General features: G+C 42.8%; 1 protein-coding gene across 2 annotated transcripts in view; it reads right to left on the bottom strand.

The window, feature by feature from the left end:
* The window catches only part of ERBB4 (erb-b2 receptor tyrosine kinase 4), a 1,426,503-nt gene that overhangs the window by 537,245 nt on the left and 872,893 nt on the right, over positions 1 to 16,365 (bottom strand). For both annotated transcript variants that reach the window (XM_069733421.1, XM_069733420.1), the window contains exon 8: positions 10,997 to 11,110. In XM_069733421.1, coding sequence (XP_069589522.1) covers positions 10,997 to 11,110 — 114 coding nt within the window. The remainder of the gene's footprint in view (positions 1 to 10,996; positions 11,111 to 16,365) is intronic.

Raw genomic sequence — 16,365 nt, 5'->3', positions numbered from 1 at the left:
AGTTGGCCTTTTCAGAGTGGAGACACCTTCTGGAAGGTGCGCGGTTTCCCTTCCAAGTTTACACAGACCACAAAAATTTGGTCTATTTGCAAACAGCCCAGCGGCTAAATTCTCGCCAGGCCAGGTGGTCCCTGTTCTTCTCCCAGTTCCACTTTTCCCTTCATTATCTCGCCAGGGAGAAGAATATCCGTGCTGACGCTCTCTCTCGCTCCCTTATGTCAACTGAGGAGGAAGAGGAGCCTCGGCTTATTGTCCCTTCCGAGAGCCTGAGAACCGTAGCGCCGGTTTCGCTAGAGTCTGTGCCTCCGGGCAAGACTTTTGTGCCCATTAATTTGCGACCGGAGGTTCTCTCTTGGGCTCATTCGTCCAGGGTGGGTGGACACTTTGGGACAAAGAGGACATCTGAGCTACTGGCGAGGACGTACTGGTGGCCGCATATGGTCCGGGATGTCAGGGATTATATTCTGGCATTTGTCTCCTGCGCCAAAAATAAATCTCCACGTCAAAGGCCAGCTGGGTTGCTCTATCAACAAATCCAACAGAAAATAGATACTCCAGCTCCGATAAAAACTTGAAATCTTTAATAATCCAAATGGTTAAAATAGATAATCCTTACATGTGGTGGACCAAAAGCACTTAATGAACTAAAATCCTTTAAAAATATTATCATTAAAAAAAGTGATAAGGGGGTCTAATAGTTATCTTAAATGAAAAGGATTACAAGGACAAAATGTATGAATTATTATCTGATAATGCTACCTACAACAAATTAAAAAATAATCCAACCAAAGAATATAATGAGAAAATAAAAAAATTAATTGAGGAGGGTGCATTTTTAGCAGTCCTGAGTAAAAAACAAGCCGAATATTTATATGTAGAGACCCCAAAACTGCCTATCATGTATGGCCTTCCTAAGGTACACAAAAGCACAGGTTTACCAGCCATGCGACCGATAATTTTGGGTATAGGCTCCATGTCAGAACACCTATGTGAATGGGTTGACTCATTATTGCAACCTTTGGTGAAAAAAATGCCAGGATATGTGAAAGACTCCAGAGAAATTTTACAAACATTTAAAAATCGTAAATGGGAGGTTAATCACACCTGGCTCAGTTGTGATGTAATCTCGTTATACACAAGCATACCCCATAATGTAGCCATGAAAGCGCTAGAGTTCCATTTAAAAGATTATGGTCAATACTCTCAAAACCTGATAGATTTTCTATTGAGAGTAATGTACTTTCTTATGTAACATAATATTTTTTCATTTGATGGTGAAATATATATTCAGAAGTCGGGAGTCCCAATGGGGGCAAAATACTCACCATCTCTGGCAAATCTGACAATGGCTTATTGGGAACAAGAATTTATTTATGCTGCTGAGAACCCCTTTGTTGACCACATCTCCTGGTATGGCAGATACATAGATGACACCCTCATTATTTGGGGGGGTGATGTGTCTGCCATACCGGGATTTGTGGAATACATTAATTCTAATAATTTTGGTATAAAATTCACTTATGTTCAGGACAACAAATCCATTTCTTTTTTAGATCTGGAGCTAAGTGGTACTGTTGGCGAAGAAATCACTAGTCGAACTCATATAAAACCAATTAGCGGCAATACAATTCTACATGCTAATAGTAGTCACCCATCTCACACTATAAAATCCATACCAGTGGGGGAGTTCACTAGGCTGAAACGAAATTGCAGCAAAAAAGAGGATCAATCAAAAGAGTTCCAGGAACTAAAAACCAAGCTAAAAGCTAGAAGCTATCCAAATTGGACACTGAATAGGGCCATTAATATAGTGGAGAAAAAACAAAGGGAGGACCTTCTAGTCCCTTCTAAAATCAAAAAAGGTACTAATGATAATAAAAATAAAAACAGAAAATATGCAAATAATTTACATTTATGTTTACAATTTTCCCCACAGTTTAATTTAATCAGAAATATTATCAATAACAGATTACCTATTCTATATGAAGATGAAGGGCTATCACATTTATTAAAGGATGGTGTAAATATAGTTGCTAGAAGGGCACAAACCATTGGTGATATAATTGCCCCTAATTCACTTCAATCTAAAACTAAATCTAAGTCCACTACTTGGTTAGACTGCAAGGGTTTCTTTAAATGCGGTACCGCAGCATGCAGCACTTGTATTCATGCGCAGCTGGGAAATAAATTCTGGAACTCTGATAAATCTAAAAGCTATAATATAAATAGCTTTATAAATTGTCATACAAAAAATGTAGTCTATGAAATAGAGTGCACTACATGTCAGAAATCCTATGTGGGCTGCACATCGCGCAAATTAAAAACTCGCATTACAGAGCACCTGAAAGATGTCAATATGTGTAATATGACTAATAGAAATATATCAATGGCTGCAAAACATTTTCGTACGATGCATAATGGTGATACTTCATCCTTTAAAGTGCATGGCATAGAAAAAATCAATCCACCTAATCGAGGAGGAGACATAAAAAGACGTCTACTCACAAGAGAGGCGTTCTGGATTTTTAATCTCAACACTCGATTTCCATCAGGGTTAAACAAAAGAAACAAATTATTATACTACTATTGCTAATTGTTTAGTGTTATTGTTTTAAATTGTATATCACATATGTGTTTGTAGGACCTTGTAGGACCTTTCACTAGAGATCATGTGATGTGGAGAGGGCGGAACCTTCTGTCTAGGAACACTATATGTGTAACTTTCATTTGCAATGTAACACAGGCATGAGTAAGACCGATTTAGGTCGAAACGCGTAGCCTTATCTATTACAAACACCTGTTTAGTCCACCACATGTAAGGATTATCTATTTTAACCATTTGGATTATTAAAGATTTCAAGTTTTTATCGGAGCTTGAGTATCTATTTTCTGTTGGATTTGCTGTTGCTGGACGTTTGGATCAAGACGGACTCTCGTGCTCCATTACTGCTGGTCTGGTTGGTGAGCTGGCTAAGGCTTTCTAAGCCACTTTTCGTATATATGGGTTGCTCTATCCCTTGCCGGTGGCAGATAGGCCCTGGGAGATGGTCGGGATGGACTTTGTTGTGGGTTTACCCAAGTCTCGCGGCTGTACCATCATTTGGGTCATCACCGATCATTTCTCAAAAATGGTGCATTTGGTGCCGCTACCACGGTTACCTTCTGCACGGGTCTTGGCAGCGTTGTTCATTAAACACATCTTCCGCCTACATGGTATGCCTGACAAAATTGTCAGTGACCGGGGTCCCCAGTTTGTGTCTCGGTTCTGGAGAGAGCTTTGTCGTCTTCTCAGTATTGCGTTCAATCTCTCTTCCGCTTATCATCCCGAGACGAATGGGTTGGTAGAGAGGGCCAACCAGACCTTGGTCACATACCTGCGACATTTTGTTTCAGCCAGGCAGGATGACTGGGCATCCTTGCTATCATGGGCAGAGTTTGCACTGAACAACGCCGTAGCCGACTCCACTGGACAAACCCCATTCCTCCTCAACTATGTTCAGCATCCACGGGTACCTGTGCCTATGCCCGTGTCTTCCGCCGACTCCAGGGTGGCAGACTGGGCTGTGGAGGCACGGGATATTTGGGACCGCACTCAGGATGCCATTCGGGCCTCTAAGGAGAGAATGAGGTCCTCCGTCGATGCTCATCGGCGCCCCGCTCCGACCTTTGCTCCTGGCGACTTGGTGTGGCTCTCCGCCCGTAACATCAGGCTGCGAGTTGAGTCCACTAAATTTGCTCCTCGCTACTTGGGCCCATTCAAGGTCCTCGAGCAGGTTAATCCTGTGGTCTATCGTTTGGCCCTTCCGCCATGCCTGGGTATCACCGACACCTTTCATGTGTCCCTCTTGAAACCCGTGTATATGTCCCGGTTTTCCGAGTCATCTGCTGGGACATCGGGTTCGTCTACGGACGATTATGAGGTGAACGCTATTTTGGGGTTCAAGGTGGTACGTGGCAAAAAATTTTATTTGGTAGACTGGAAGGGTTATGGCCCCGAGGACAGGTCCTGGGAGCCTGTTGAGCACATTCGGGCCCCGCAGCTCATTGCTGCCTTCGAACGTAGCGAGGCCCAAGGAGGGGGGCCCTAGGAGGGGGGGTAATGTTAGGAGTCGAGTTTCCTCTGCTGCACAGGGGGAATCTCGATCTGTCTCCGCTGCGGTCTCCCATTCTTCTCCAGCCGCAGTGGAGTCTGCTCAGCAGGGACGTCGATCCCAGCGTCTCGCTCAGTCTGACTCTGTGCGAAGAGTTACTGCTGCTTTTCCTGCTTCTGCCATTGAAGCCAGTGCTGGGCAGCGGCGAGTGGACGTTTCTGGATCTAAGTCCTGCTTTTTTCTGTCTGAGCATGCCCAGGGCAGGATCTCCCGTTGGAGATCGAGGGTCACATGCTCAGGTACTGCAGCACATCCCATTGGTCCTTTTGGCAAGTCCTGAAAGGGCAAAACTTCAGTAGCTGTTTCCTGTGCTGCAGCTATATAAACTGCGCATGACCGCACGGCCATGCGCTAGTATTGTCTTGTAAATATGTGTGTGTGTTGTGAGTGAAAGTCGCTCTTTAAATAACCCTCCCTATTGAATGATTGTTCGCGGATGGTGTATGTTTGCTATCTAGCGCCCGACTTATCCAACAGCACGTAACACACATTACAGCTACCAGTTGCTGTGTCCGCCTGTACGGCACCGTGCGCTTGCTCTGTGCTTTCCTGACCCAAGCCTGGGTGGTTAGTGGCGTCCGTCAGTGCGGCACCGCACGCACTCTTGTGCCTTTATATTATTATTTAGTTTCCTTACACACCCAGTTGCGGTGTTGTGCCAGCAAGTGTCTAATCAGACTTCAATCCTAGTTGGGGTTGAGCTCGCTGACTTCTTGCTCGCGCTCTATGTGCGGTACTGTGGTCCTGTGACGCAACAGGATCGCTTCCTTCACGCAGGGTGAAGTTAACCCGTGCATGTATACTTATAGTACCGCCATATAGTCCATCTTACTAGCAGCAGGGTTTTTACCTGCACGGTGGACCTCGGACTGCGAACGCACCTAGTTCCATTTCATCTTGTACTTGGTGTGTTCCGCCAGTCCTTAACACCGGGGATCTGTGTGGGCTTGCCGGGGTTCTGTGTGGCCTGCCGAGGGTCTGTGCAGGCATTGTCCGATGGGACTACAGTGACAGTGATTGACAAATTAGCCAATGATGGGACAGTGGGCCATCCACCAACCATCCACAACTCATCCATCTGGACTATCCAGGGTTGCTCGGCACTAGTGTTGAGCGATACCTTCCGATATCAAGAAGTATCGGTATCGGATTGGATCGGCCGATATCCAAAAAATATCGGATATCGTCGATACTGATACCCGATACCAATACAAGTCAATGGGACCCAAATATCGGAATGTAAATAAGCCCTTTCTGTCCTTCTACATCCTGTTTCGGAGGAGAGAAGATTGTGGGCGGTGCGTGGGCAGACAGTGTGCATGTCTGTGTGTGCGGGCGGGGTCTGTGTGGGCCTGCCGGGGATCTGTATGGGCATCTCGGGGGTCTGTGCAGCCTGCCAGGGCTCTGTGTGGGCCTGCCGGGGCTCTGTGCGGCCTGCCGGGGCTCTGTGCGGACTTGCCGGGGCTCTGTGCGGCGTGCCAAGGCTCTGTGCGGGCTTGCCAGGGCTCTGTCTGGGCTGCCGAGGCTCTGTGCAGGCATCGTCCGATGGGACTACAAGTCTCATTGGACGATGCCTGCAACAGTGACTGTGATTGACACATTAGCCAAAGATGTGACAGTAGTAGTCCCATCATCCGGCTAATGTGTTGAATGTAAAAAAAGAAAAAAACATACATACAACATACATACTACATACATTACATTCATACATTACATACAATACAATTCATACATACAGACATACAGTACATATAACAGAGTACATACTCACCATTACTTGTCATTTTGATCCCTGAAGCCAGTGTCACCTGTAAAAAATATTAAAATAACAAACAACCAATATACTCCCTGTCTGCAGAAATCCATGAGTGTCCCACAAGGATCTCCCGTGGAGAACGGCAGCATCAGCTGATGCAACCGCTCTCCAGGGGCTCAAGGAACACAATGACAGGAGGAAGGTATCCCTCTGCACTGTATTCCTTCACCGCTGTTAAAAACAGTAACTAGTCTCACTTTTGGCATTGCTGTGTGAGAAATTTTCCCATGCAGCAATTGCCATAAAGTGAGACTTTGTCCTAAGGTAACCTCCCAGTGATGCACTGCAGGAGCCATTGTCTCCTGTTAGTGTGTCACTGAGGGTCCTATAGAGCAGTGACATCACCCGATGTCACTGTTCTATAGGGGAGATCATCATGGGACACTCGTTATTAATTGCACTACGGCGGACAGGTAGTGTATGGTTTATTATTTTATGTTTTTTGCAGGCGCTGAAGTATGGTAAGTATGGTTAAATGAAGAATATTAAAATACTTTTTCCTAATGTGTGCGTGTTTTATTAACCCTTTATTACTATTGGATTAATAGTGGATAGGCGTCTTATTGACGCCTCTCCGTTATTAACCCGCTTAATGTCACCTCTCCACGGGAGATCGTCGTGGGACACTCGTGGATTTTTGCGGATCAGGGAGTATATTAGTTGTTTGTTATTTTAATCTTTTTTACAGATGACACTGGCTTCGGGGATCAAAATGACAAGTAATGGTAAGTATGTAATCTATGTTTAATGTACTGCATGTCTACATGTTATGTATTGTAAGTAGTATGTATGTAGTATGTATGTAGTATGTATGTATATAGTATGTATGTATGTATGTATTACAACAAAACCAGAACACATGTTTTGAAGAGAAAAGAGAGGACTATCTAACACACAATAGTGGTGAGAGACCCCAAGCCTACAACAGAGGCTACCCACTCCATACTAATAATGAAGCCAAGGAGAGCAAACGGAGTATAAAGGGTATGCAAAATTTATTAAATATACAAAGTGTGAATACACATATAATAAGAGCAATACATAACTAAAGTATAATAAAGGCTAAAGTACACAGTGCATTAGGATGGAAAAGGAACAGGTATCCCACCGGTGTGCGGAGCCCAAAAATATCTACCTGTCAGATAACATCAGCAGGCTGTGAAGGTGCAAAGCCGCAAGCAGCCACTGAGAAAGTAAATACGGTGAAGTGACACATAGTCACTCATATTAAACATGTAAAAATATGGCGCTTACCGCAGGTAAAGTGGGCTGACAGGCACACCGGACTGGAAGCAGGATACAGGGACCCCCGACGCGCGTTTCGCTTAGATATTTTGTTGCATTATCAAGGGGATCTCAGTGGCTGCTTGCGGCTTTGCACCTTCACAGCCTGCTGATGTTATCTGACAGGTGGATATTTTTGGGCTCCGCACACCGGTGGGATACCTGTTTCTTTTCCATCCTAATGCACTGTGTACTTTAGCCTTTATTATACTTTAGTTATGTATTGCTCTTATTATATGTGTATTCACACTTTGTATATTTAATAAATTTTGCATACCCGTTATACTCCGTTTGCTCTCCTTGGCTTCATTATTAGTATGGAGTGGGGAGCCTCTGTTGTAGGCTTGGGGTCTCTCACCATTATCGTGTGTTAGATAGTCTCCTCTTTTCTCTTCAAAACATGCGTTCTGGTTTTGTTGTAATACATACATACATACATACTATATACATACATACTACATACATACTACATACAATACATAACATATAGACATACAGTACATTAAACATAGATTACATACTTACCATTACTTGTCATTTTGATCCCCGAAGCCAGTGTCATCTGTAAAAAAGATTAAAATAACAAACAACTAATATACTCCCTGATCCGCAGAAATCCACGAGTGTCCCACGACGATCTCCCGTGGAGAGGTGACATTAAGCGGGTTAATAACGGAGAGGCGTCAATAAGACACCTATCCACTATTAATCCAATAATAATAAAGGGTTAATAAAACACGCACACATTAGGAAAAAAGTATTTTAATATTCTTCATTTAACCATACTTACCATACTTCAGCGCCTGCAAAAAACATAAAATAATAAACCATACACTACCTGTCCGCCGTAGTGCAATTAATAACGAGTGTCCCATGACGATCTCCCCTATAGAACAGTGACATCGGGTGATGTCACTGCTCTATAGGACCCTCAGTGACACACTAACAGGAGACAATGGCTCCTGCAGTGCATCACTGGGAGGTTACCTTAGGACAAAGTCTCGCTTTATGGCAATTGCTGCATGGGAAAATTTCTCATACAGCAATGCCAAAAGTGAGACTAGTGACTATTTTTTACAGCGGTGGAGGAATACAGTGCAGAGGGATACCTTCCTCCTGTCATTGTGTTCCTTGAGCCCCTGGAGAGCGGTTGCATCAGCTGATGCTGACATTCTCCACGGGAGATCCTTGTGGGACACTCATGGATTTCTGCGGACAGGGAGTATATTGGTTGTTTGTTATTTTAATATTTTTTACAGGTGACACTGGCTTCAGGGATCAAAATGACAAGTACTGGTGAGTATGTACTCTATGTTATATGTACTGTATGTCTGTATGTATGTATTGTATTGTATGTAATGTATAAATGTAATGTATGTAGTATGTATGTTGTATGAATGTTTTTTTTCTTTTTTTTACATTCAACACATTAGCCGGATGATGGGACTACTACTGTCACATCTTTGGCTAATGTGTCAATCACAGTCACTGTTGCAGGCATCGTCCAATGAGACTTGTAGTCCCATCGGACGATGCCTGCACAGAGCCTCGGCAGCCCGGACAGAGCCCCGGCAAGCCCGCACAGAGCCTCGGCACGCCGCACAGAGCCCCGGCAAGCCCGCACAGAGCCCCGGCAGGCCGCACAGAGCCCCGGCAGGCCCACACAGAGCCCTGGCAGGCTGCACAGACCCCCGAGATGCCCGTACAGATCCCCGGCAGGCCGGCACAGACCCCGCCCCCACACACAGACATGCACACTGTCTGACCATGCACTGCCCACAATCTTCTCTCCTCCGGAACAGGATGTAGAAGGACAGAAAGGGCTTATTTACATTCCGATATTTGGGTCCCATTGACTTGCATTGGTATCGGGTATCAGTATCGACGATATCCGATATTTTTTAGATATCGGCCGATCCAATCCGATACCGATACTTCTTGATATCGGAAGGTATCGTTCAACACTAGTGTCGAGCAACCCTGGATAGTCCAGATGGATGGAGTTGTGGATGGTTGGTGGATGGCCACCATGTCCTAACAAGGCTGCGACGTCAGCAAAGAGGTGGAGGAGTCATGTTTTGGGCCGGAATCATGGGGAAACAGCTGGTGGAGCCCTTTAAGGTTCCTGATGGTGTGAAAATGACCTCTGCAAAGTATATTGAGTTTCTGACTGACAACTTCCTTCCATGGTATAAAAAGCAGAAATGTGCCTTCAGCAACAAAATCATCTTCATACATGACAATGCACCATATCATGCTGCAAAAAATACCTCTGAGTCATTGGCTGCTATGGGCATAAAAGGAGACAAACTCATGGTGTGGCCACCATCTTCCCCTATCCTCAACCCTATAGAGAACCTTTGGAGTATCATCAAGCAAAAGATCTATGAGGGTGGGAGGCAGTTCACATCAAAACAGCAACTCTGGGAGGCTATTTTGACTTCATGCAAAGAAATACAAGCAGAAACTCTCCAAAAACTCACAAGTTCAATGGAGGCAAGAATTGTGAAGGTGATATCAAAGAAGGGTTCCTATGTTAACATGTAGCTTGGCCTGTTAGGATGTTTTGGAGTTAAATAGCTTTTTTGTTCAGTGAATGTGACCTCCTAATGCTGCAAATTCCACAAATGAGCATTTTCAGTTCTTTAAAACATATCAAATGTTTAGAAATTCTAATGCGCCTAATAATTTGGAACAGTGCATTGTGAGTTTTTATTCATTTTGGAGATTATACTGTTATCACTGGGAGGTTTCTTCAATAAAATTTGATGTATACTCCAACAGGTGATGATGACTTTTATTAGACTGACTGTCATTTGCACTAACCATTTAGGAAAATCCGAGAAAAATGTCATTTGCATAATAATTTGGAACATGGTGTACATATTGTTATTTAATGGGTATACAGTTGGGAAAATAAGTATTTGATACTCTGCCGATTTTGTTAAGTTTTCCCACCTACAAAGAATGGAGAGGTCTGTAATTTTTATCGTAGGTACACTTCACCTGTGAGAGACAGAATCTAAAAATTAAAACCAGAAAATCACATTGTATGATTATTAAATAATTAAATTGCATTTTATTACATGAAATAAGTATTCTTTGTAGTTAGAAAAACTTGCAAAATCGGCAGTGTATAAAATACATATTTTCCCCACTGTAGATTGTGAGTGATTGGTCATATGACACTAGAAAGAATGAAACTGGTCCGACCCATGTGATCGTTCCTAGACTTCTAATTCCAAATTGAAAAATAATTGTTTTAACATGTATTTTGCTATATTTATTTTTACCCATTGAATCAAGGAGAAAAAAACTGGTAAATATTCTCTACAAAATATTCTGATACTTATTTATTCCAAATCTTAAAGATTGATGTTATACGCAAAAGTTGAGTGTTAACAGGAGACTTTTCTGCACCAAATACCAGAGTGTTGGCAGGAAAAATGCATAAAATATACAAATTTTTTACATGTTTTTATGTGCATCTTTAAGCGCTTTTGCTTGTAATTTTGTCCACATACATTTAAATGGGTGAAAAGTGCTGCAACAAGTTTTGAAAGAATGGACGTGCTGTAGGTTTATAAAAAAACAATGTAGTGGCTCAAATCTGCAAGGAAAAATAAGCATCATGTGCATGAGGTTTCACAAATCTCACTTAGTTTCTTGGTTCTGTAAAATTATGTTTTTTTTGTTCTTAAAAAACGTGCAAAAATGAAATGTGTGAACAAGTCTGAAGACAAACCTTTGGGGCATATTCCAGCGCAAGGCTTGCACATCTTGATGCCATTTTCTTCTACTTCCATCTTGTTGCTAGGACAGGCGCGAACACAGGAACTGTCATCCACGACAAAATTATCTACAGAGCAGAAAGAAGGAAAATATGAATCACCAAAGTGTTCTTGATTTACAATGAGACATCAGCTTGTGTCTTTTTGAACCATTTTTTTAATTTAGTAGAATTCAGTAGTGGAACCTCCAGTGGGATGAATCAAATATTTTGTGACTACCCGATAATTGTATAATGTGCCCTATCAATCAACCTGGATGATCTTGAAAGTTTTGGGTGACTGTCTAATGAGTATGGAGACCATTAAATTCTCCTTGTTGATGCTTGTCAAGGAGAAGAAGGATCACCCATGCTGGATTTCAACGTTCCTGATATTTTATTGTGATTAGAGATGTCTTTTCTCTCATTACAATACACATGCACATGCCTTTAACCGTTATTTAGTGTCCACCCCTAATGAAGCCTATGTGATGCAGGAACTTAGCATTTTATTCATGCCTTAGATTTGATAGTCAAGTGTACAAGTCTAGATGGCTTTGTAACTCCTATACCTGCTGCACCTAGTGCCCATCTAGTATTTTTCCTTTCTTTTTATGAGTTCTAAGTGGTTTTATTGCAACTGATGTATTAATAGGAATTATATATTTGTTGGTTTATTGAAGTCCAGCATTTTTTCTTCTGTAGGTGTTTTACAGTAATTTAATTTGTATCCTACAACACTTAAAGGGAATTCGTCACCAGGTTTTTGATACCCCATCTAAGAGCAGCAGGATATAGGAAAAGAGACTCTGATTCCTATGATGTATCACTTAAGGTACCTTCACACATAACGATTTCATTAACGATATCGTTGCTTTTTGTGACGTAGCAACGATATCGTTAACGGGAGATCGTTGGTCGCTGGGAATGATCAGGACCTTTTTTTGGTCGCTGATCACCCGCTGTCATCGCTGAATCGGCGTGTGTGACGCCGATCCAGCGATGTGTTCACTGGTAACCAGGGTAAATATCGGGTTACTAAGCGCAGGGCCGCGCTTAATAACCCGATGTTTACCCTGGTTACCATTGTAAAAGTAAAAAAAAAAAACAGTACATACTCACATTCCTGTCACATCCCCCGGCGTCAGCTTGCCGCACTGACTGTGTCAGCATCGGCCGGCCGTAAAGCAGAGCACAGCGGTGACATCACCGCTCTGCTTTATGGCCGGCGCTTACACAGTGCAGGGAAGCTGACGCTGGGGGACGTGACAGGAATGTGAATATGTAGTGTTTTTTTACTTTTACAATGGTAACCAGGGTAAATATCGGGTTACTAAGCGCGGCCCTGCACTTAGTAACCCTATGTTTACCCTGGTTACCCGGGGACTTCGGCATGTTGAAGACAGTTTCAACGATGCCGAAGTTCTTCCCCTGATCATTGGTTGCTGGAGAGAGCTGTCTGTGTGACAGCTCCCCAGCGACCACACACTGACTTACCAACGATCACAGCCAGTTCGTATCGCTGGTCGTGATCGTTGGTAAATCGTTTAGTGTAACGGTACCTTTAGTTCACTGTGTGTAGTAGCTGTGACACAACCAGAGTTTTCAGATGTAGCACGTAGCAGAGCTGAGGAAGCTAACCTCACCCACACCATAGTAACATAGTAACATAGTTAGTAAGGCCGAAAAAAGACATTTGTCCATCCAGTTCAGCCTATATTCCATCATAATAAATACCCAGATCTACGTCCTTCTACAGAACCTAATAATTGTATGATACAATATTGTTCTGCTCCAGGAAGACATCCAGGCCTCTCTTGAACCCCTCGACTGAGTTCGCCATCACCACCTCCTCAGGCAAGCAATTCCAGATTCTCACTGCCCTAACAGTAAAGAATCCTCTTCTATGTTGGTGGAAAAACCTTCTCTCCTCCAGACGCAAAGAATGCCCCCTTGTGCCCGTCACCTTCCTTGGTATAAACAGATCCTCAGCGAGATATTTGTATTGTCCCCTTATATACTTATACATGGTTATTAGATCGCCCCTCAGTCGTCTTTTTTCTAGACTAAATAATCCTAATTTCGCTAATCTATCTGGGTATTGTAGTTCTCCCATCCCCTTTATTAATTTTGTTGCCCTCCTTTGTACTCTCTCTAGTTCCATTATATCCTTCCTGAGCACCGGTGCCCAAAACTGGACACAGTACTCCATGTGCGGTCTAACTAGGGATTTGTACAGAGGCAGTATAATGCTCTCATCATGTGTATCCAGACCTCTTTTAATGCACCCCATGATCCTGTTTGCCTTGGCAGCTGCTGCCTGGCACTGGCTGCTCCAGGTAAGTTTATCATTAACTAGGATCCCCAAGTCCTTCTCCCTGTCAGATTTACCCAGTGGTTTCCCGTTCAGTGTGTAATGGTGATATTGATTCCCTCTTCCCATGTGTATAACCTTACATTTATCATTGTTAAACCTCATCTGCCACCTTTCAGCCCAAGTTTCCAACTTATCCAGATCCATCTGTAGCAGAATACTATCTTCTCTTGTATTAACTGCTTTACATAGTTTTGTATCATCTGCAAATATCGATATTTTACTGTGTAAACCTTCTACCAGATCATTAATGAATATGTTGAAGAGAACAGGTCCCAATACTGACCCCTGCGGTACCCCACTGGTCACAGCGACCCAGTTAGAGACTATACCATTTATAACCACCCTCTGCTTTCTATCACTAAGCCAGTTACTAACCCATTTACACACATTTTCCCCCAGACCAAGCATTCTCATTTTGTGTACCAACCTCTTGTGCGGCACGGTATCAAACGCTTTGGAAAAATCGAGATATACCACGTCCAATGACTCACCGTGGTCCAGTCTATAGCTTACCTCTTCATAAAAACTGATTAGATTGGTTTGACAGGAGCGATTTCTCATAAACCCATGCTGATATGGAGTTAAACAGTTATTCTCATTGAGATAATCCAGAATAACATCCCTCAGAAACCCTTCAAATATTTTACCAACAATAGAGGTTAGACTTACTGGCCTATAATTTCCAGGTTCACTTTTAGAGCCCTTTTTGAATATTGGCACCACATTTGCTATGCGCCAGTCCTGCGGAACAGACCCTGTCGCTATAGAGTCACTAAAAATAAGAAATAATGGTTTATCTATTACATTACTTAGTTCTCTTAGTACTCGTGGGTGTATGCCATCCGGACCCGGAGATTTATCTATTTTAATCTTATTTAGCCGGTTTCGCACCTCTTCTTGGGTTAGATTGGTGACCCTTAATATAGGGTTTTCATTGTTTCTTGGGATTTCACCTAGCATTTCATTTTCCACCGTGAATACCGTGGAGAAGAAGGTGTTTAATATGTTAGCTTTTTCCTCGTCATCTACAACCATTCTTTCCTCACTATTTTTTAAGGGGCCTACATTTTCAGTTTTTATTCTTTTACTATTGATATAGTTGAAGAACAGTTTGGGATTAGTTTTACTCTCCTTAGCAATGTGCTTCTCTGTTTCCTTTTTGGCAGCTTTAATTAGTTTTTTAGATAAAGTATTTTTCTCCCTATAGTTTTTTAGAGCTTCAATGGTGCCATCCTGCTTTAGTAGTGCAAATGCTTTCTTTTTACTGTTAATTGCCTGTCTTACTTCTTTGTTTAGCCACATTGGGTTTTTCCTATTTCTAGTCCTTTTATTCCCACAAGGTATAAACCGCTTACACTGCCTATTTAGGATGTTCTTAAACATTACCCATTTATTATCTGTATTCTCATTTCTGAGGATATTGTCCCAGTCTACCAGATTAAGGGCATCTCTAAGCTGTTCAAACTTTGCCTTCCTAAAGTTCAATGTTTTTGTGACTCCCTGACAAGTCCCCCTAGTGAAAGACAGGTGAAACTGCACAATATTGTGGTCGCTATTTCCTAAATGCCCAACCACCTGCAGATTTGTTATTCTGTCAGGTCTATTAGATAGTATTAGGTCTAAAAGTGCTGCTCCTCTGGTTGGATTCTGCACCAATTGTGAAAGATAATTTTTCTTGGTTATTAGCAGAAACCTGTTGCCTTTATGCGTTTCACAGGTTTCTGTTTCCCAGTTAATATCCGGGTAGTTAAAGTCCCCCATAACCAGGACCTCATTATGGGTTGCAGCTTCATCTATCTGCTTTAGAAGTAGACTTTCCATGCTTTCTGTTATATTTGGGGGTTTGTAACAGACCCCAATGAGAATTTTGTTACCATTTTTCCCTCCATGAATTTCAACCCATATGGACTCGACATCCTCATTCCCTTCGCTAATATCCTCCCTTAAAGTGGACTTTAGACAAGACTTTACATAGAGACAAACCCCTCCTCCTCTCCGATTTTTACGATCCTTTCTAAACAGACTGTAACCCTGTAAGTTAACTGCCCAGTCATAGCTTTCATCTAACCATGTCTCGGTTATTCCCACTATGTCAAAGTTACCTGTAGATATTTCTGCTTCTAGTTCTTCCATCTTGTTTGTCAGGCTTCTGGCGTTTGCGAGCATGCAGTTTAGAGGATTTTGTTTTGTTCCAATCTCCTCACTGTGGATTGTTTTAGAAATGTTCTTACCTCCCTTCTGAGTATGTTTTCCTGGGTCGTCTTTGTTCGAGTCTAATGTTTTTCTTCCCGTCCCCTCTTCTTCTAGTTTAACGCCCTCCTGATGAGTGTAGCGAGTCTTCTGGCGAATGTGTGTTTCCCAGGTTTGTTGAGGTGTAGTCCGTCTCTGGCGAGGAGTCCATCATACCAGTAATTCACACCGTGGTCCAGGAATCCAAATCCTTGTTGTCTGCACCATCGTCTTAGCCAGTTGTTTGCATCAAGGATCCTGTTCCATCTCCTGGTGCCATGCCCGTCTACTGGAAGGATAGAAGAAAAAACTACCTGTGCATCCAGTTCCTTTACTTTCTTCCCCAACTCTTCAAAGTCCTTGCAGATTGTCGGTAGGTCCTTCCTTGCCGTGTCATTGGTGCCAACATGTATCAGATGTTGGCTCTGTATGTACCACCAGGCTCTGTATGTACATTGTCTATTGACAGTGAGCTGCTTATCACAGGAAGAGGCGTGGTCGGACAACTGCTTAAGAGAAAGCTAGTCCAAGAAGTGCTAGTGATAAAATCATCATTATAAGTAAGCAACAGCACACAGTCTGATGAGTGACACATCACTGAATTTGGTATTTTAACCTCTACCTCATGCTGTCCTCAGATTACGTAGCAAAAACCTTGTGAAAGATTCCCTTTAAAGTATGGATGTGAGTACAGACTCCTTGTCAGCATGGCGCATTACAATACTGCCACCTCCAAAAG

The sequence above is a fragment of the Ranitomeya imitator genome, chromosome 7 (genome assembly GCF_032444005.1).
Source record: "Ranitomeya imitator isolate aRanImi1 chromosome 7, aRanImi1.pri, whole genome shotgun sequence".
Taxonomy (NCBI): Eukaryota; Metazoa; Chordata; class Amphibia; order Anura; family Dendrobatidae; genus Ranitomeya; species Ranitomeya imitator.
The sequence above is the reverse complement of the archived record's forward strand: the minus strand, read 5'-3'. Positions and strand labels throughout refer to the sequence as shown.